The following is a 20,783-nucleotide window of genomic DNA, read 5'->3' on the forward strand; positions in this document are numbered from 1 at the left end:
TTTGGGTTTTTGGCAAATGAGACAGTATATATAATCACCTGACATTCCTTGAGGTCCACGGTTTACTCCTTGGTCTCCAAGTTTGCTTTTTAACGTCCCCACAAAGTCTTTCAAAATTACATGAATGGTCCCTGTGATTTATACTGAAATGCACCCATTTTATTGTATCTTTTAAAATTACAAGGATCGTCTCTATGGTTTAAACTTTTGCACAACCATGGTCCAAAATTCCAAATTTTAAGACCCATTAAATAACCCCATTTGAACTTCAATTCCTCCAAACACCATATTCTAAAGTTTTTTGATTTGCAAATGCCTTAGATAAATTGTAGCAAAATTTTTGGACAGGACCAAAAAACCGGAGGATTTAGGACAGTAAATCAGACCATGTTTTTTCAGTTCGGTTTCGGTCCGGGTTAAGTAACGGGCTGGGTTAAAAGATAAAAACCCAAGACCTGACTTTTCTTTCAAAATGAAGGTATGTGTAATTACAGCCCACATGATGCTTCAGCCTTCATGTTCCAACCAACATTCTTGTTCTTGGTCTATTTTGCTAACACGTATTACTAATGTATCGTAACAATTATGATGAAGTTGGAGCCATAAAAAATTACATAGATTACAGAACTGTGGTTATATAACACATTGTTATGGGCTGTTCTGCTTGTTTCTTTTGGTTTTGTTACAGCTAAACTTCATTGAAAAAGCTGACTGACTCACATGAGAGTGTATGCTTGATGTTGACTATTCGTCTATTCAAATGGGCTACAACCGTAAAACTAGAGAAGGCTGCTGTAACGAGGCGCGGAGTAGCTATATATCAATGAGAGCAATTACAAGAATGTGTGTCGTGTGAGGATTAACCGATAAAGCCCATGTCATTTGCTGTTATGGTGTACTATGTTTTTGTTATAGCTTTGAGATAATCCACAATTCCACACAAATCTGTTTGACAAATTTCATTTTCCTGTTATCTAATGTACTTTTCATCAGGTAAAAGTTTTAGCTCAGGGGTCAGGCAAGATGTGTAATATATTCTCGTGTACTCATTTGTTTTCTTAAAAAAAGGTTTATATATCCGTTACCGGATAGTCAAATCTTCAGTATTGTAAAATACAAATTGTAGCATTACTGTTACGATAGTCTGGTAACACCAGGTAGCATTACAACCTGAACACCAGGTGGCATTACAGCATGGCATGCATATCGAGTTACTCGGTTTTCAGTTTTCAAGCGGGTCAGACCAAACCCAAGCAAAGGGTGATCGTTCTAAAATTAGGCACGTAGAACGGACCTGGGTTCAACAGGTTATATCGATTTCTGGCTTTTTTGGGAGGGTTGATCGGTTTATCAGGAAAGCGCAAATTTTGATCACCCCTAGTTAGGGCTAGTAAACAATTAGTTACCACAGGAGCTCTCAAAGCCTTTGGTCTGACCTGCATCCTTGATATGAGGAGTTTCAAACTTTCAGTCTCTAGCCCCCTTATATAATGGTGTTCCATATTCCATATCAGGCTCAAACGCTAAATGATCCCTGTATATATAAAGAAAACAGGACATACAGAAATGCAAGTTGTTAGATGCTTCTTTCTCTCCTGCGGCAAGCGATCTTCTACACTCTTGAGGTCCCCGTCTTGAATAAGACACACACAAAGCAAACTATTGACGTCAATAGCAATCACCACAGTCAAGAAACGGCAGGTTAAGCGGGGCTTCCTCAGATGATATGAATTTAACATGATAAAAACAGACCGCAAAACATACTACAGCAAAATACTATCTAAACATACACAACTAAACTTTAAAAACATCTTAGGAGTAAAAAGCAAAATCTTCTAGATTCAAAAACATTCAACAGGATAAAGAAAGCAGAACAAAATGTCTCAAACATAAACTAAACATAGTCCGATGCAGATAAATATAGAAAGCTGACAAAGATCGCCTATTCATCACCGAACAAACTGAAGCCAATGTCTTCATCAGACTCCTCTTCTGGCTCATCCTTCTTCTCTTCAGCTGGAGCAGATGCAGCTGGGGCAGCACCACCAGAAGAAGCAACAGGGGCAGCTACAGCAAATTTGCTTGGATCCTGCAGTAATTCAAAATACAAATCCATTAATACACAACTATAAATACATCATATAAAGAAAATGTTTAACCTCAAAATATACCAAAATGACTAAACATACCTCAAGGTACTCTTTGACCTTGTCGGCCAATGGGAAAGAGTATCCAGTAGCAACAGCAACAGCCAAGGCATTCTTGTATGCATTAATCAACATATGAGGAGCAGCGGCAAGTGTTGGGTAGTGGATGGCCAAAGCAAGCGAAGTGACCATTGAAACACCAAGAGCAAACTTCTCAACCAAGTCATCTTCAGTCAGGTCTAGCACCTCTGGGCTAAAGACAGAACCATTATCATAGACGGTTTCGACAACAAGACCATATGAGAATGGCCTGATGCCAAGCTTTGCAAGAAGAGCAGCCTCAGAAGAACCCACTTTATCACCCTTCTTGATGAGTTCCACAGGGGTGATAATTTCGACGGTTCCCTTGTTAATCTTGGTCGGAATGTTAAGGACCTAGACAAACATCAATTAAAAAAAAAGTAACATTAGAATTATCTTACAAAAAAAGTATAAAGAAAGAAATATAAAAAAGTACCAAGTTTTTACCTGAAAGAAAGAAGTCTGGGATGGATCTAGACCAGTGTTGCCAGGGGGAACAACCACATCAACTGGGGCGACCAAACCAACACGAGCAGGAGCTCCAACCTGATGACATTACAACATAATCGACATAAACCATCAATAGCATATTCAATAAAACTGTTTTCACAACAAAAACGATTTACTACTAAACAAACTAGCAGCTTCATAAGCAAAAAGAGAATTATGGTGTGGTTAGTGAAAAAGATTTGTAAGCTGGAAGTTTCAAAGAAATGAAGTGGTATGTAAAAGTAAAAAAAATCAGAAATTCACCTTGTACTTGGCAACTTCCTCACGGACTTCCTTCAAGTCACCCTTAGTGAAGATCAGACCAACATTTCCCTGTTATCCGCAGACACATAACATTCATATTATTACTACTGGATACCCATGAGATACACATTTGAACAAGAAAACACAACTCACAAAATACTCAAATTGAAAACAAATTATTGGTCAATGTGTTAATACAAACTGAAGCCATTACTTTGCTACTATTTCCATCTTAATATTAAACTTTCCAATATTTCATACAAAAATTAGAAAATGTATTTCAAATATGCCATGATACATACAAAAGTCGCCACATTTAGCTTAAAAAATCAATAACAAAAATACTTGTCAAAGTAAATACAGATAAAAACTTAGCAGCCCAACATCAACCAAATAATATTTCACCATTTTTACTAATACAATCATAACCAACATAACACTAACCCAATCACACATGAAACAAGTACTGTATAATTAATTTAGTAGTTATTGGAGATAGATAAAATTTACACAGCAACAAGTAACAATATTAGTGTTTGACACACAAAAGCATCCTCATTTACTATAACCAATAACATGCTTGTACATAATCCTACATATACATATACAAACATATAAATACACATATATAACAATAGAAATTTTATCACTAAAAAAATTAAAACACCACATAACAAACATTCAATATCTACCAATGAAATAACCCACAAAAACACTAAACACTAATCCAAAAAACATATACAAAAATATATACATATATACATATATATATATACATATATATAGAGAGAGAGAGAATACTTACAACAAGAAGAGGGATGAGATTCAAGTAATCCTTGTTGCCAGTTTTCTCAGAATGCATCCTGATGGATCTTTTCATCATAGTATTCTTCCCCATAAGAATAACAGAATCACCTCTAAGTCCCTGCCTGATACTCTGCAACTGGTTTGACCCAACATTATCTGCAGCAGCAATCAACACCTGTGTGTAATCATCCAATAGTTGACACAGTTTGTGGTCATATGCTATCTTCTTATCGGCTTTTGATAGTTTCCCCATTTTTTTTGATAGTTTTTTTTTTAAAGAAAAGAAATGGATTTTTTGTTAAGGAACAAAATGAGGGCCGGTACACTTAGATCTAGAGGTGTACGGTGAGCTGCGCCGTCTCCTTAGCCTCTGAAGGTGAAAGAGAAGAGAGAATAAAAGTATATAAACCCTAAATTTTTGTGTGCTATGAGGGTGTGAGAATGGATATGGGTTAGATTTTATATGGAACAAAACCTAGTTTGGTTGATGGGCTTTTGTGGATTTGGGTTAGGGTTTTGTGATTTAGTGGGCCGTCAGATTGTTGGAAAGTTAAAATGGAAATTAGTAATAGAATTTTTATTTTGTTTTTTTAAATCTTTTTTAACGGTTTCAACGATATGCTTTTTTTTTATAACACGGGTGCCTGCGTATTGCAGCGATAACGGTTTACAATTTTTGAGATGTCGTAAAGGTAATATAAACTGTTTAGGATATTTTCATGAAATGCGGCGATGAAGCCTCTAACCGTGATTATCATTTCAAATATAAGTCGAGGATTAGATGCAAAAATAATAAGGTGTAAAAACTAACCATTCTAAACATATTGAAAAAGTTACTTAATTTCCTAAAATAGATAGGGCAGTTTGTTTTATAACAGACGAGATGGGTACCAGCGCAATGCGACGGCGGTGGCGGCAACCTCGGGTGGTGCTGGTGGGGGTGATGTTAAAGATATTGTTATTAATCTAAAAGTGATTGATGTAAATATTAGTGTAGTTATTTTTTTTGTTACGAGATGTATCTTTTGTAAATTACGTTATTAAAAATATTATAGAGATATTAAGTGAAAATATTTAAATTAATGAACAAAGAAGATAGATAGTTTGAATTAATATGGGTATAAAATATTTTAAGAATATATTAAGTAGATTTAGTGAGTGAGTTAGGAATATGTTGAAAATTTAAGGTATTTTTGGTATTTCAAATACATAAAAAGATGGGAGGGTAGTTTGTTTAATGATATAGTATAGATATAGATAGATACTAGATCTTAAATTTTAATCAGATTATGGTTTTCACTACGCTCTTTTGAGTATTTAAATGCAGATGAGAAACCTCCATTTTTGCTCCCAAGCTGGACTTCTATCTACATAGTGAACATCTTCATAGTCGTGTGGGTTCTTGGCTTCTTGCGGTGGGCTTTGGATTTGGCGGATGGGCAAACATTTCAAACTTCATGAATAGACCTTTGGGCTCTTTGCCGGGTGTTATAGGTGCCCTCCGCGGCAGCTGCATCACTAAGATTGGGTCCATCGCAAAACTTATTAATACCGAGTATGTACGTTCTAGTTTAGGTTTAGCCTTAAAAATTGGCTCGATGAAAGAGCTTAAGTTAAACTTTAGTCATGATGAAAGTATGTCAGAAGTATGGTGTTACTTTGTTGTTCCCATCAATCCGTCATACTCTATAAACATCATACAATAAACATGTCGCAAAAGCACTGGTCTTCAGGTTAATGTTTACATATATTATATGCAAAAGGTGACATGATAATTAGAAAATATATATGTCATTAGTATTGAATCCTTAGCATTATTATTACTCCAGTAGTATTTAATCACCTTACCACCTATCAGAAAATTTGTTTACTAGAATGAATAGATGATCGATGTAAGTTTGATACTTTTGACAACATCATCCTGAGAGCGTGGAAAAGGACACAAGTCATTTTGCGAACCAAATTGTCCTTTTGCGAACCAAATGTGACCTTAGTCAGGTGTCAATGTGTCATGGCCAAGATCATGTGCTAATGTAACCTTTGGTTCAAAAGCTTGAACCAAATGTCGGGTAAATGGAAATTGCTTTTGAACACCAATTTTGAAGTGAAGCTGTGTAAGAATGATAATCCATGTAACGAGATGATGCATTCACAGGCTTATGCTAAACCTACTAAACTTCATATAACAATGCAAAAACACCGGTAAAAGTTCTGTCTGTAGTTTGGTAGATTCTCTGAGAACAAAGGGCAGATTGCATACTTCAATTCCTTGGTGGGAAACTGGGAACTGGGAAAGCAAGGATATACTACTGTGTGTTAACGTTGTATATGCACCACTTTATCAAAGCAATAACTTATCAAAGCTGGATAAAGTTCAAACAGTAATCAGGATCAATATAAAGTTCAAACACATCTCCTTATCAACTACTTTCGTGCTAGACCCTTTTCTTTTGTACAAATTATTCTGGATAGACTGATAGTGAAACTATCTCATCGTCATTGGCACCCATCTTACACAGCATAACGACTGCATACATGTGTAGCAGAAGAAATCCAGTAAACAACCTCATTGTGAACTAAAAAACACCCATGAAGAGGTGATAAGAAGCAGGTGCTGGCTTGGATAGCTTGATCTTTCACATTAACCATCAGATCCTGTCCAGGCATGCAAAGCTGTTCATGGTGGGCCCATTTGAACCAAAGGCTTCAAATTACCTCTGTCATCAAGTTGAAATTGGGCAAAAATCAGTAGCCATGACAGGTTTAGAAGTCAACGAGGGACAAAGTGTTGATAAGTTTGGATCATCCTTGTGTTTTTCCCAAGCTGCTTCAAATTGCAGGCCTTTGCATCTGAAAAATGATTGATAAAAATTGCAGGTCAGGTGAAGAAGTGGGGTAATTAGTTACAGTACATGTAAATCAATTACTCAATTAGCATTGAACAAGGATTTTTAAACCTGCACATTGCGGCTGGATTCAAAAAATAATACCTACAAATGCTGATTAGAAAAATGAAATTATCCAGTTTAGATTAGATTAGATATATTTTCTTAATCAAGTCAAACATTGCGAAACCAAATATGTAAGTTATAGTTCTCTATATAATTATATGGTTGTTATTGGAGGTTTCAAATGTGCATATTAAGAACCTAATCACCAGTTTAACCGATCTTGGAGTCCTATAATTTGAGTTATTCAAGTTTTGATGTAAGCAAAGTTTTTTCGAGAATTATGAGGTTAGTTCTTCAAATGTCCATATTCAAAACGATAAACCAATAGATGTTTGCATCTTGTGTGTAACAAGGGTAAAGATAATCGATGACCGGGTATCACAAAGAATCAAGGTTTCACTGGCCTAAAGTAAATAAGTATAAAAGCAAATAAGCTTCTCTAAACACCCAAATTGAGCTTATAATGGCAATTAACTAAAAGCAAACAAAAACACCTCCTTAATATTCATGTAAAAGCTACAAGGCATTTTATATTTACTAGTTGATTTTAATATACATTCTTAGATTATGTGATAAAAATCAATTAGATTTGGCTTCTTAAATATTTACAAAGAAGCCTAGAATCATTAATTCAATACTCGATCTAATGAAAGAAAAACAGAGATTATTCAACAAGATATTTATAGGATTATTGAAAGATAAATACAAATCATCTTTATAGATATGCAATATTGTATCTCTCAACTTCATTTATATGGTTAACATAAAAATAGTAGTTGGCTAATTCGTGAAAAATTAATGTGTTATTGTGTTAATATTTAGAAGAATCATCACATATAATCAAATAAACACCTTCTCTTTGACAGGTGTTTAGGCTATTCTTAGGTTTAACTAGATTAGGAGATACAAAAATACTTTGGATAAAAATAAAGAAAGTTCACATCATCACGTTATTCCTAATTCCTGAAACACCCGTCCACACTTCACATCAGTTATTTAATACTATTTCTTTTTAGTACAAAGGATTAACTTAGGTTTACTTATAAAATTTAATGAGCATGACCTTAAAATTAAAAATATAGAGACATTTGTTATAAAAAGAATATCTTTGAATATTGATCCAATTTTCACGTGTTGGGGGAGAAAACTGAGAGCTTTGACATATTCACAATATCGAAATTCTATGAGAAGGAAAAAAAAAGTGTTAAATGTGAGTGAAAATTCATATTCTTTTATCTAATTATTAGTTGGACCTTTGTGAACACTTGAACCCACACCTTCCATTTCAAAACCACTGTCCTCAACCACAACACATTTCATGCATACATCTTCTTTGTTACCTTAGATCTAAATTGTAATTGGTTCACAGTTAAATAAATTGAGAAAAGAAAAGAATAAAGAATAGTCCTTAGAAATAATACATTTTCCTTTTTAGAATGCTATATTTAACTTTAAATATTATATATTACCGTTGAAGCAAGATGAGTATCTGGAGTGTACGAGCTCGTATATTTTCTCTTTCAACTTTAAGTGATGCTTCTTTGTATAGAACTACCAACTCATCTACTAATCTGAGAAGATTAAAAACTCGTTAGTGGTTATAATCATAGGAAAAGTATCTAGCGCATTTTTCCTTTTATTTACTTGGTAAGGGATAGTTCAGTAGAGAAAAACCTTACTTATCATAATATGGTGAATATCTTATCCACGTGAACTTTATAACTGTTTTGACACTGTCGAGAACCTGCAAATTGGAACAAGTGACTTAAGGTCATTCCCGTCCAGAAATAACCTAATGGTAAAGCTCCAATGATCACATGAAATTAATTGATACGCAACCCCATATCAGACCATACCATACAATGGTTTAACAAATTTAGCAGCAAAATTCAACATCGAAAATATATAATGATTACATCTTCCATATGCAATTAACAAAAATACTTCATGCTTGAAGACTTGAAAATACTGTTCCCTCAATCTCAAACATTATTCGATAACAGGATTTTAGCTTTATAAAGTATACATAATAGTATAGCCATGTGATAACATATCGCCAGTGCTCCAAATGATATCTAAAAAATATTAAGCAGTGGCGTACCTAGATACAACTTTAAAAAGGAAGGCACCCTAAATAAGACTCAGTGTTCAATCAAATCTAATACTAGTTGTTTGTGTTCATGTTCAGGCCCAAAAGACATGCTACGGTTGGCATGCCAAATGGCAGAAACTTTTAGAGACACGAGGAACATAAAGATCATGTAAATCGAAGGAAAAAGAACAAGGTGGTATATGTTATCCTGGAATACTCAAAACTCGAGTGAACTTTTCATTTATGTCTTACCAGTAGAACAGATTCATCGTCATCAGCATGCATCCATTTGAAGAAAAGCGGGAAAATACGCCTGAAATGACCTAACAGTACAAGTCCCATGCCACTGAAAAGTGGCTCAATGTGTTTAAGCCAGGCGATACGACGCTCTTTAGATCTTGGTTGTCGCCATAAGTGGCTTAACATCTCATTTAGCAGTTTCTCATACCTATAGAAATGTGAATATAAATTATAGCGAATTATAACATATTCGCAATGATAATCCTCTGATTCATCTTCATTTCAATTAAAAATCTTTATATTAGGGATGTCAATGAACAGCAAGACAACTTGCCGAAATATTGTAATATGATAAAAATAGAGTAATACCATGAGCTACGAGGATTACTTTGTTGGATAGAAGTCACCATGAGAACTGACATTTCAACCACATGCTCCCATATTTCATCGCTAGAAGCAACATTTTGGCAGCATGCATCTAGGATCACATCTCCATATAAACTAAACTCACTAGAATTTACATGCTTTGCAAGATGTATGAAGGTAATCATTCCCTGTCCCTGACACAACGGAGTCAAGAACTTCAGCAGCATTCCCAAATTCAATATTAAAAATCGAAGAAAACAGTTTAATGTATAATGAGCAAATTGTTTAGTTGAGAAAAATGTTTTCTAGTTTTCCATTTCTAATTCCGTAGAAAATAGAAGGAGCTTTCCATCTCTAGAAAACAAATGAAAATTTTGAAAACATGTTCCAATCACTTGGTAAAGTGGGCTAGGGTGGGGGTGGTGGGGGTAAGAGGCGACATGGGGAAATAATTTGAGCTTTCTAGAACTTGGGAAATGAAAAATATGGAAAACAATAAAAAGGTGTTTTCTATTTTCTTGAAAAATTTATTTGGAAAACTATGATTTGGTCACGTTTTCTGTTTTTCATGTTTTCTTGAAAAACAAAAAATGGAATACAAGGGGTGTCTGACGCGCCCTAAATTGTTCATGAGGTTGCAACCTTGAAGGGGATGTAAGTTTACTTCCATATGAATATGAGTGGTTCAAATTACAAATCCAAACGTATACAGTACTAACACCTTATGGCAGATACAAGCAATCTCATTGGTTGCAAGGCTACCAGGTGCTCAATACTACTGATATTAACCTATACCTAACTACACCAAAATTAAACATGGTAGATAGTATTACATAGGAACCATACAAATACACATCCAATAGCATAACCGCACAGGCACCTATATATCTTTCAGCATACATAAAAAATATATATGGGAGCTAACTAGTTATGTTTATAAAAAGTGACAATTAGATTATAGAACCACAACACATAGTTTTACTATTGTCCAACGAATGATCAAGAACAGTGAGTCGACATAGTTCCGAAGAAAACTTAACATCATGCATCCTGGAAAAAGCAATTACCACAGTTAACCCAATAAATGTAACTAGAACAACGCTTACTAAAACTCTTCTGGTTGTACCCCCCCAGGCACCCACCCAAAAGGTCTTTTTTCTGCCTGCCACCCCATACCTGCCTAATTCAAGAATGTAGTATTTGACTATTCGTATCAAATAACTTGTAAATGTAAGTAAGACACCCGTACTCCTTTATTTAAAACCTATACCAAGACTGAAATGATTAACCGACACGTTGGATAAATACAGAATATATTGAATGATCTTCATATGATGCATAGGAGCTTTGTCACTGATGAAATGTTCTCATGTCAAGTACTAGTCAGCATGACAATGACCGTATCGAACACATTTGACGTTACACCAATGACTGCATCATCTCTAAAAGAGCAAGCTTGTACTTGAAAAAGAGCATGCCAGATTGATTTCTCATGGTGCAATACGAAAAAATATGAAGAAAGAAACGGGTATTAAATAACCCCCAAAGGAGATTATGTTTCTGGTGAAATATTGAATTAAGAGCTTGAGGATGGATTTATTGGGTGCCTTTTTAAACTTGGCGGAAGAAGAGGAGATTGAGTGATTGACATTATCATAAATGCTGACCAGTGAAAGTCATAAATCATGACTTTACATATCCCGGAACCATGAACAACTGATGAACGTTAAGTAAGGGGCAATGAAGGATAAGAGCATGCAGAAACGTTCCCATGAGACATGATGTTATTCCCATCGAATATGGTGGCCTTTTTCATCCATTCCATATCCAACAATTGCGCTGTTACATCCCGATGGTTGTATACACACACTGTCTTATACATACTTTTTCACCAGCTTCATATGTGTCAAACAATAGCTCCCTTGCTAATAGAGATGCTTCACCAAGCCCTAATGACATCCTTATATGTCATGTTTTCTAAGACACACCAAATGTGGGATCCTTAAAGTCACAAATAAGACTTTGTCATCAATCTAACTTCATGACGATGTGATTTTTTTTCATTTTTATCGAGTTTGAAACAACATCCTAAAATCATTGCTACCAGTTCTAACCAAAACAAATTCCTCCTTGGTCAATGCATATCAATTCTTTGTTCATAAACTATAACCTCGGATTCCTATTGTTTTGGCTCCCTTTCAAAAGCACGCTTACAGTTAAGAAAAAAAGGAAATCATTGGTGTAACGTGCGGAAACTTGTTCCATCCATGCTAACACTTACTTAACGAAAGAGCATCCTACGGCCGTGATTAATTATCTAACCTTGCTCTCAATCAGTACACAATAAAACAACAAACTTAAACAATACAGAATACGAAAAATATCAATCGAAAACCACAAAAGATACATACTTTAACTTCGGGCGACCAATGATCAAGAGCTGTAAGCGCACACGGAATAAACAACGAACACACTTCCCCCAATCCCGAAAAATCAACCTACATTCATATTCAATTTAAAAAAAAAACACAAAACATAAAAATATTCTAACTTTCTAATAACAATTAATTTGTAATTTTAGTGAAAAAAAAAAATGATACTAAAATGATAGGAAACAAAAACCTGAGTAACAAGCCACGTAAGCTGATAAGCAGAAACAACAGCATAAGCAACAGGAACCTGAGGCGAAACCTCCACGTCATCATCATCATCATTTCCAATCACACTCTCCTTAATACTCGCTTTAACCAAAGGCAAAACCCTAGGAAGCAGTTCCAGAACCAAATCCTTACTCTGGTAAGTTAAATAAGAGTTTCGGAGTTGTCGAAAAGCGGAATCGGAAGCGTCGGATAAGGATTGTGGAATCCAATAGAGGTGATCGGAGGTTGAGGTTCGGGAAGAGGATAGAGTGGCGCAAAGTAAGGTGAAGTTGGTTAGGGTTGTGGTTCGGGAATTGGTTTGGGGAGAAATTAGGGATTCGAGGAGGGGTTTGATGAGATTGGGTGATGATGATTCGGGATAAGAGGTTTTGGAAAGTAGGTTGTAGATTGGTTTTGATAATTCAAGGAGAGTGGTGTGAAGAAAATCGGAGACTGGAGGAGAAGAAGAAGAAGTAGGCTCCATTTTATTTCGCCTTTTTTCAAAGTATTTTGTGTAATTTTCTGCAGCACACAGTACAAATATATGATACTTAATATGGTAGATTTATAAAGAAATTTGATACTATTATTAATTCCCTTGTTTTATTGATTATGTAATCTAATACGGGTTTTGTAGGGAAGCACTAATCTGTAACAAGTTGGATTATTTTGAGTGGACAATCGATATTTTTCAAGTGTTTTTATATCATATTTAACTTTAAATTTTTTTGAATGAAAGTTGAAGTTACAATAGCCTTTTCGTCTAGAAATTGAACCCGAACACGAAAACTAACCCAAACCCTAAACTTGTCAACAACTGGGTTTGATCCAACCCGACGGGTTGTAACCGGTTAGGCTTATTAGGTTTTCGGACCGGTTTGAAGTCAGATTTTTGGTAAAAAACCATTAAAAAAAAGTCATTGTTTGACCCATAACCTGGTCAGGTTGGGTCAAACATGATTTTTACCCACCACTAATTTTATATGTCTTTTGTATTAGATTGTGAATACTTATCTATATTTTTACCTAAAATACATTCATTCATGATCAAAAAGTTATTAATATTCATTTAAAATACCCTGCTTTGACTCTTTTGGTCTTAGGTTTTTTTTTTAAATAATCTCTCTACCTCTGGATAGAAATAAGACGTCTCACTTCCGCTTATAGGGATTTGAGTTTTGCTGTTGTTTTTATGATATTCATTTAAAGTGGGATTGGCAGATTTGGATGGTAGTTTTGTTACCTAGGTTTAGGTTTCGTACCACGATGACATTGAATGTATATAATGAAGCTTTTATTTTTTGTTTTAACAATCAGGCCGCTACGAAGCTGCACCGTGCATGAAAACCGGATGCTCTATACGAAATCAATACAAAGTTACCAACGTAATAAAACTTAACATTTCCAATTTACAGTTCTATCAAAACTTCGCCTCTATCAAGAGGACTCATTTCCATTCAAACTTAAAAGCAAGTATTCATTCTACAGATGCAAAAATATTGCAAACAGTCGGCATGTAGGCTGCTCCAATGTGCCATGCACATTCGGTGTAGCATGCATTGAATAAAACACGAAAGGAGCATTTAGGTTCAGTACTTCAGATAACATTAAAGCTAAAGAAACTACAGATTGGTCTAAAGGAATCCAGAAACAAACCAGGATAATATAAAATTTTCAAATGATAAACATCAGCAAGCTTTTAACAAATCAAAAGAAAAATTGTACTAGAACTCAATAAAAAAGATCAGCATTGCAATTGAAAAGATACAAGATCTAAAACTACTTCAACTTTCAATGATAGCTAAGTTCTTAATCTTTAGATCAATCTTGGACAACAGCAACGACTACTTCTCTTCTTGTTCTTGTTCAACTGCACTTCAACTAAAACAGAATAAGCTTTTAACAAATCAAGATACATTATAAACAAATGAAGTAAACTTATCCATGTTACAGACAAAAAACAAAGATACAAACACAGTTAGTATCTCATATGTGGAAAAGGGTTTCAGATAATCATGTTGCAACATCAAAATGGGTGAAAGGGATATTGCCCTGCTTAGCTTATAAATAAGCTTTGCATACCATCGACTCTATCAGAACTATTAGTTGCAACATCACAATGCAACTCCAGACATGATCACATGATTTAAGAAAATCCAATATTACATGAAGACAAACCAAACGTAAATGCAAGGAAAACTATTATATAAAGAAAACTGTTTTTCCATTTACAGATTTCTTTCAATACTGTGTAGTTTATCATTTTTGTTAATCATAACAAAATATATAGAAAGAGTATAGAATTTTGTAATTAACTTGGAAAATTTTGCACACTTACAAATTACAAGTAGAGAATAACTTCCATCAAATATATAAATTACATATATCTATAAGATTTGCACAACCTTTTGCAGTGTTTGATCAATAGAAGCTCTTGAAAGAGAGCTAATGGAGCTAAAGTTTTTATGTAAAACTATAAATGACATGAATTTTGTAAACACATTTAAACAGATGAAACTTGGGTTCAAGATACACTATTGATAATGAAAATGAATGATAGCAAATAAGATGAACTATAAATGACGACAGACTCGCATATCTATAGTTAGAATAACTAAAAGAATACAAACCTACAAATGCCTTACATTCACATAGAAAATAATCTTGGAAAAACAAGCAAGAGACTATTTGGGCATAACACATAACTGACGGTTATTTAATAGATATCACATTGACTATTCGTAATAAGACTCGGCAACACGAGTTAATTGACAGGTCACACTTGAAGCAGTTGCAGAACAAAGACCCTTTTGCGTGTGTTACGTAAATAAATAGTCTGGAATGACTAGCTTTTTTTAATAAATGCTAACACAAACAAAGGTTACATTTTCCCACCCATACATTCAACTCAAATATGCAACACTAACTCTAAAGATGTTCAGCTTAGCAAAATTTGGCTTATACTGATTTCACTTATCTTCAATGAGCCTAATTTTTCTGGTCAATTATGAGATTTTAAACTTATTTGTTAATTCTACGTCATGATAAACTCAAAAGCCGAATCAACTAAGCCAGCAAAGTCTTAATAAACATAGAGTCATTCTATAGAATGATGTACAGACAATCAAGTAATCACATTCTCCCATCTTCTTAACAATAAATCTAAAACTAAACCAAGCCCATTTCAATACTTGTAAATAAGCTGCATAACAAAGAATAACAAAAACAAAAGTGTATATAAAAAAATGTACCTTAAATGTTGCTTGGGTACATAAACACTCTCACCCTAGATCCCTACAATACAAAAAACAACACAAAAACATAAAAAACCAAACAGCAAAATAAACTAAAAACAAAATTAGAACATTATTTACCATGGATTTAGGAGGGAGGTTGGAAGTGAACTTAGCCCTGACAATACCAGTATTACCATGAGGCCTAGTAACTTTACCCCAAATACACCTATAATGAGATCCATTTTTCTTCACTTTTGCCTTATAAATATAAGCCAAACGTTTTCCTTGATACCATGACACTTCTTCTTTAGTACCCACTCCTTCTATTTGCACCAATGATGTGTTTGGATACTGGTTTGACTTTGACCTTATTTTTTACAGAACCACCCATTATTAGTAAAAAAAATACAAACATATACAGATATAGATATATTTTACAAGACTGTAAAAAAGGTGAAAAGAAGTTACCTTTTGTAGCCAAGAATGGTGCCACGGGTGTAAAGTCTGACACGTTCACCTTGGCGACCTTTCACCATTTTTGTTTAGTGTGTGAAGATGGAAAGAGCTGCGGTGATGAACAAAGTGTAAACCCTAGTGATAGATACAAGATTGTTGTTTATATATGTTTCAAGGTTGTTATATGGGCTTTGGATTTTAGGGTTTATGATTTTGTGTTGTGGGCTGGATTTTATGGGCTCCGTATGGATGGATGGGTTTTGTATTTTTTTTTACCCAAATACCAAAATATGACACAAACTAAACTTCTCCTCTTTTTCTTTTTTTTTTTAATCAAAAATTTGGATTTTTAATGTTAGTTCAAGATAATTATCGTTAGGATTAGGGATGTAAACAAACTAAGTATTTAGCGAATAGTTTATGGGGGGCTGAAATTTTTGAACTTGATATGAATGGGTTTTCTCTTTAAATTTTTGGTCCAAATATAGGTGTGTAATTTTGGTTACTGAGGAGTTTTGGATTTGAGACAATTGGTGTAAAGTAAATAAAGTTGTAATGGTTAGTGCGATTCATCGTCGACTAAGTATAAAAGTTATTAAAAGTAATACCGAGTTGATTAAAAATTATAGAATTGCCATAAAATTATATATATTCTGTTTTAGAAAAATGATGATCCATGTATTTAAATATGTGTTTTAGGGAAAAATTCTTTGTTGGTAATATGAATTTTAAAACTATGGAATATTGGTTAATATAAGCTATATTATATAACTAACTTGAAGTTAGTAACTTCGATCATTTGGAAGATTTATTAACAATAAAAGTTATGAAATGGATTTGTGAAACCAGATAACGATATAGTATGAATTAGTGAATTACCACCATCTATCGTATGTTGTTACACCTTCAAGCGTTAACCATTAAAATCCCTTCGGCCTCAAGTCCCTCAACCACATATCCAATCTGATGAAAATTGCAAAATTGTCAAAAATCTTTAAAATCCCAAAAGCTGTTAAAAACTTGTGATGCGATTTAATTTCAACTCTGGTTCTGGTGAAATAAAACACTCAAAAAGGCTGGTGTATTTTGGTTAGTGCCATTTGATTTAAAGATACTCCAAATTTACATTTGTGCATCATTCGAAGGCACTAATTTCCTTAAAGTATAAGTATATTTCCACCATATATTATGTAACATCTAAGTAATTTTCATAAGTTGCCTTAAACTTCAATGGTCAGTGGTATCTTCTAAATTCATTATGTAGGCCTCGGGGGTGAATTTACCCAACGTCTCATATTCGAGTCTTGGGGTTCTCATCTCAAATGTATTTTTTCATGAGGAAGGGGTTGGAGGTCTAAAAAAATTTCTGATTAAAATTGTCTCCAACACGTCTGAATCAAAACTCACTATACCAAAATAAACAATAAAAAATAATTTTCAGCAGCACATAATTTCCCAAAGAAGTAACACTTGGAAGTTGGAACATGTTACAAAGACTGAATTTTAAAGAGCCATTCCATCAATCACTTAGTTAGGCCATTGACTTTTTACGACTCCTTGATCCTTATACATGGTTATTAAATCTAGATAAACTGTATATAATAAACACAATATTGGAAGAATTTACATCAAATACACATAAGACGAGGTTCACATGATTTAACGTAAGATCACTCCAAACCTTATCCATTTCTCACGTGATGCTGACGCTGATGTTTCCCAAGTTCTTGTCGATTTCACATGGTCACGAATGCCATGTGATTAAGATATGGGATTCTTAAGCTTTAGGTTTAATGAACATTACATACATTGTTTTCGCATAACTTTTTCATTAATTAGGATGTCGATTAATTGTCTTCTCAAAAGGTTTTGGCAGCTTCAAATTCGTTATGTATTCTATCGAGTTTTATGATATCCCATATGATTAAATTAAGAAAAGGACATGCTTACAGTAAAAGAAAATCATCAATTTTAATTGGTCATAATTTGGTTGAACTCTCTTTTTAAAACACAACAAATTTATATACCATTAACTATAGGAAAAAAAACCCTACAAAGTCTAGCCGTGTTTTGAACCTAGGCCCGTGGGTAATATGGATTGAACTTTTTTTTTTGAAAGGTAAGTATGTGTTCATATTTCACAGTCCCCGCAAAAACGAGCGATCAGATTCGTGTACAATATCAAACAAATTTACAATATATTAAAATCTACCCAATTGTTCCAAGTAAGACTACAGTGCTTTTCTCTGTTTTTGAACCAGAGGAACCCGAGAGCTTTAATGCTTTGAGTAATCTTCATTGGACAAACCTCGACGTTATTGAACCGCTTGTCGTTCCTAGCATTCCATAGGCACCAACACGTGATCCACACCACTCCTTTAAAGACGTTCCTCCTTCTCCTACCTACAACGATCTGTTTATGTAAGTTCACAAGGTCCCTAGTCGAGAAAAGAATAGGCGGACCAGTCCTGCACCAGGTTCCAACCATACCTAAACCTGACCAGCAACCCGACACGAGCACATAATATGCTCAATTGTTTCCTCCTCCTCGTTACACAACCCGCAAAAAGGATTCTCAATGAAACAGTTTCTAACTTGAAGTGCCTTTGACATGGGGACACGATCCATTAAGACCCTCCAAAAGAATATATAGCACTTCTTTGGAACCCACTTGACCCATTTGAAAATAAACCGCCCACCGAAGTTCTTGTCATCACAAATCAAATGCTTTACCCCTCTAACCTCATATTCCTCCTTCATATTCCCGATCCAAATACATCTGTCCTTCTCGTTTGTTAAGTTGACCACACCCACCAGATTTTCCAGCATCTCAAGTTCTCTCATTTCTTTCACTTCATTTATCGGTCCCTTCCATTCCCACCGTGCATTATCCCCGAGCCTATCTTTTACCACACACTTCTTGTCTTTTTCTTTCTTAAACAGGGATGGAAACTCATCCATAAAAGGTCTTGGTGTTAACCAAGGATCAACCCAGAATCTGATCTCCGCCCCGTCTCTCACCATACCTCTAATAAGAAACTTGACAAACGTCCCCGCCACCCAAGATCTGTCCAAGTTTCTGACCAGCGACGTCCAAACCCCCGGGCAGTATTTGTTATATGGAATAGGCATCCAGTTCCTCTTGGTCTCGTGTAATGACTTAATCACCACTCTCCACATGCCATTGACATCTACTCTATACCTCCACAACCACTTAGAGTTCAACGCCACCTTAACATCTCTTAATCTAGACAAACCTAGACCACCATCCCCGATTGGAGATGCTACTCTATCCCACCCAACCCAATGGATTTTTTTTATCTCACTAGTCCCACCCCACAAAAACCTTCTTATAATCGCTTCTAAACCATCTATCACCTTCAAAGGGGCTTTGAATAAAGAAAAATAATAAGTAGGGAGACACTCCAATACAGCTTTAATAAGTGTCAACCTACCTCCCATGGACAACAACTTTCCTTTTCAAATTGCAAGTCTGGCCTCAAAAATATCAAATATAAATTTCCAATTCGACACCTTATTCATGTTAGCGCCTACCATTATCCCCAGGTGCACGAATGGTATGGTACCTACCTTACAGTTTACCATATCAGCCATGTTTCCAAGCTCTTGATCCCCAACCCCCACCCCATATAGATTTGATTTGCCCAAGTTGATTTTAAGTCCCGAGCAAATATGAAAAATCCTTAGCAATCTGGTCAATGCTTTAACATTATCAGCAAACCATTCTCCAAATAAAATGCAATCGTCAGCATACAATAAGTGTGAGAGATACGGTCCATCGTTTGGCAGCCCGACACCTCTAAAAGAACCACTTGTTGTTGCCTTTTTCATCATGGCCGAGAAGGCCTCCATCACTATTATGAATAAGAAAGGTGAGATAGGGTCTCCTTGTCTCATACCTTTAGTACACTGAAATTCCTTAGTAGGGGACCCGTTTACCAGAATAGACGATCTGGCCGAACTTAAAATCCCCATAATCCATCTTCCCCACCTCTCTTGAAATCCCATCTGTTCCATAGTCTTCACCAAAAATTCCCAATTAACATTATCATATGCCTTTTGGAAGTCAATCTTGAATATAAACATTTTTTTGTCCTTCTTTTTTGCCCAAGAAATCACTTCGTTTAATATCAACGGCCCATCCAATATGAATCTTTTACTCAGGAATGTAGTCTGGAAGTTAGATATAATTGAACCCATCACTCCTTTCAACCTATTAGCCAAGACTTTGGAGATAGTCTTGCTGATGATTCCTACCAAATTGATAGGACGATACTCGTTGAGGCTTAAAGCGTCGTTCACTTTAGGGATAAGTGTGATAAACGATGAGCCACACCCCTAGTTAATCTTCCCATTCACATAAAGTTCCTGGAATAGATCGTGGAAATCATTCTCAAATAATCTCCAAAATTTCTTTATAAACTTAAAATTAAACCCGTCGGGTCCCGGGGCCTTCTCATCACCACACTCAAAAACCGCCTTTTTGATTTCATCTCTGTAAAACATCCTCTCCAGACCTTGTGCCTCTTCGTTAGAAAGTTTGCCCTCAAAGTCACACGCCATACCCGGCCTGAACTTCCAATCTTCCTCGAATCTTTTTTTAAAAAAAGCATGGACATGGGCCTTCACATCTTTAGGCCTGTCCACCCAAACATTCCCAACCGTAACCCCTTGTATCACATTTGTCTTCTTCCTGTTGTTAATCAGGCCATGAAAAAATTTCGTGTTTTCCTCTCCCTCAACTGCCCATCTACATCTTGATCTTTGTCTAATAACTTTAGCTTTTAATTCCTCCAATTCCATCAGCCTTTTTCTGCATTCTAATCGGGACCATACTCCTCCTCATTCAACTCCCTCTTTTCTAACACCACGTCGAGCTCCTCAAGTTCCTTCTGACAAATATCCTTCTCCTCCTCTTCCTTTTCACGCATCTTATTTCTCCAAAGTTTAATCTGCGATCTTAACCATTTAAGTTTCAACATAAGTTTCGTATC

General features: G+C 35.1%; 3 protein-coding genes across 5 annotated transcripts; all 3 read right to left on the reverse strand.

Moving 5' to 3' along the window:
- Positions 1–1,819: 1,819 nt before the first annotated feature.
- Positions 1,820–4,217, reverse strand: LOC122587220 (60S acidic ribosomal protein P0-like). Its single transcript, XM_043759329.1, has 5 exons — positions 3,787–4,217; positions 2,982–3,050; positions 2,676–2,774; positions 2,190–2,582; positions 1,820–2,089 (listed from the first exon to the last, which is right to left on the reverse strand). The coding sequence occupies exons 1-5, from the start codon at positions 4,039–4,041 to the stop codon at positions 1,943–1,945; spliced, it is 963 nt and encodes a 320-aa protein (XP_043615264.1). The 5' UTR covers positions 4,042–4,217; the 3' UTR covers positions 1,820–1,942.
- A 1,859-nt stretch (positions 4,218–6,076) lies between these two features.
- Positions 6,077–12,597, reverse strand: LOC122588800 (uncharacterized protein At2g39910). The gene is made up of 7 exons (XM_043761006.1): positions 12,060–12,597; positions 11,849–11,935; positions 9,441–9,631; positions 9,084–9,279; positions 8,419–8,483; positions 8,209–8,310; positions 6,077–6,638 (listed from the first exon to the last, which is right to left on the reverse strand). Exons 1-7 carry the CDS (start codon positions 12,558–12,560, stop codon positions 6,512–6,514), a joined length of 1,269 nt encoding a protein of 422 aa, XP_043616941.1. The 5' UTR covers positions 12,561–12,597; the 3' UTR covers positions 6,077–6,511.
- Positions 12,598–13,716: 1,119 nt separating this feature from the next.
- LOC122587267 (60S ribosomal protein L35a-1-like) lies at positions 13,717–15,919 on the reverse strand. Of its 3 annotated transcripts, none has more exons than XM_043759383.1 (4): positions 15,781–15,919; positions 15,451–15,679; positions 15,328–15,370; positions 13,717–13,946 (listed from the first exon to the last, which is right to left on the reverse strand). In XM_043759383.1, the coding sequence occupies exons 1-3, from the start codon at positions 15,846–15,848 to the stop codon at positions 15,329–15,331; spliced, it is 339 nt and encodes a 112-aa protein (XP_043615318.1). In that variant the 5' UTR covers positions 15,849–15,919; the 3' UTR covers positions 13,717–13,946; position 15,328. The 3 variants fall into 3 exon arrangements, with proteins under 3 accessions (XP_043615318.1, XP_043615320.1, XP_043615317.1); XM_043759385.1 differs by having other exon boundaries at positions 13,717–13,951; XM_043759382.1 differs by having other exon boundaries at positions 13,717–13,957.
- Positions 15,920–20,783: the final 4,864 nt, after the last annotated feature.

The sequence above is a fragment of the Erigeron canadensis genome, chromosome 2 (assembly GCF_010389155.1).
Source record: "Erigeron canadensis isolate Cc75 chromosome 2, C_canadensis_v1, whole genome shotgun sequence".
NCBI lineage: Eukaryota > Viridiplantae > Streptophyta > Magnoliopsida > Asterales > Asteraceae > Erigeron > Erigeron canadensis.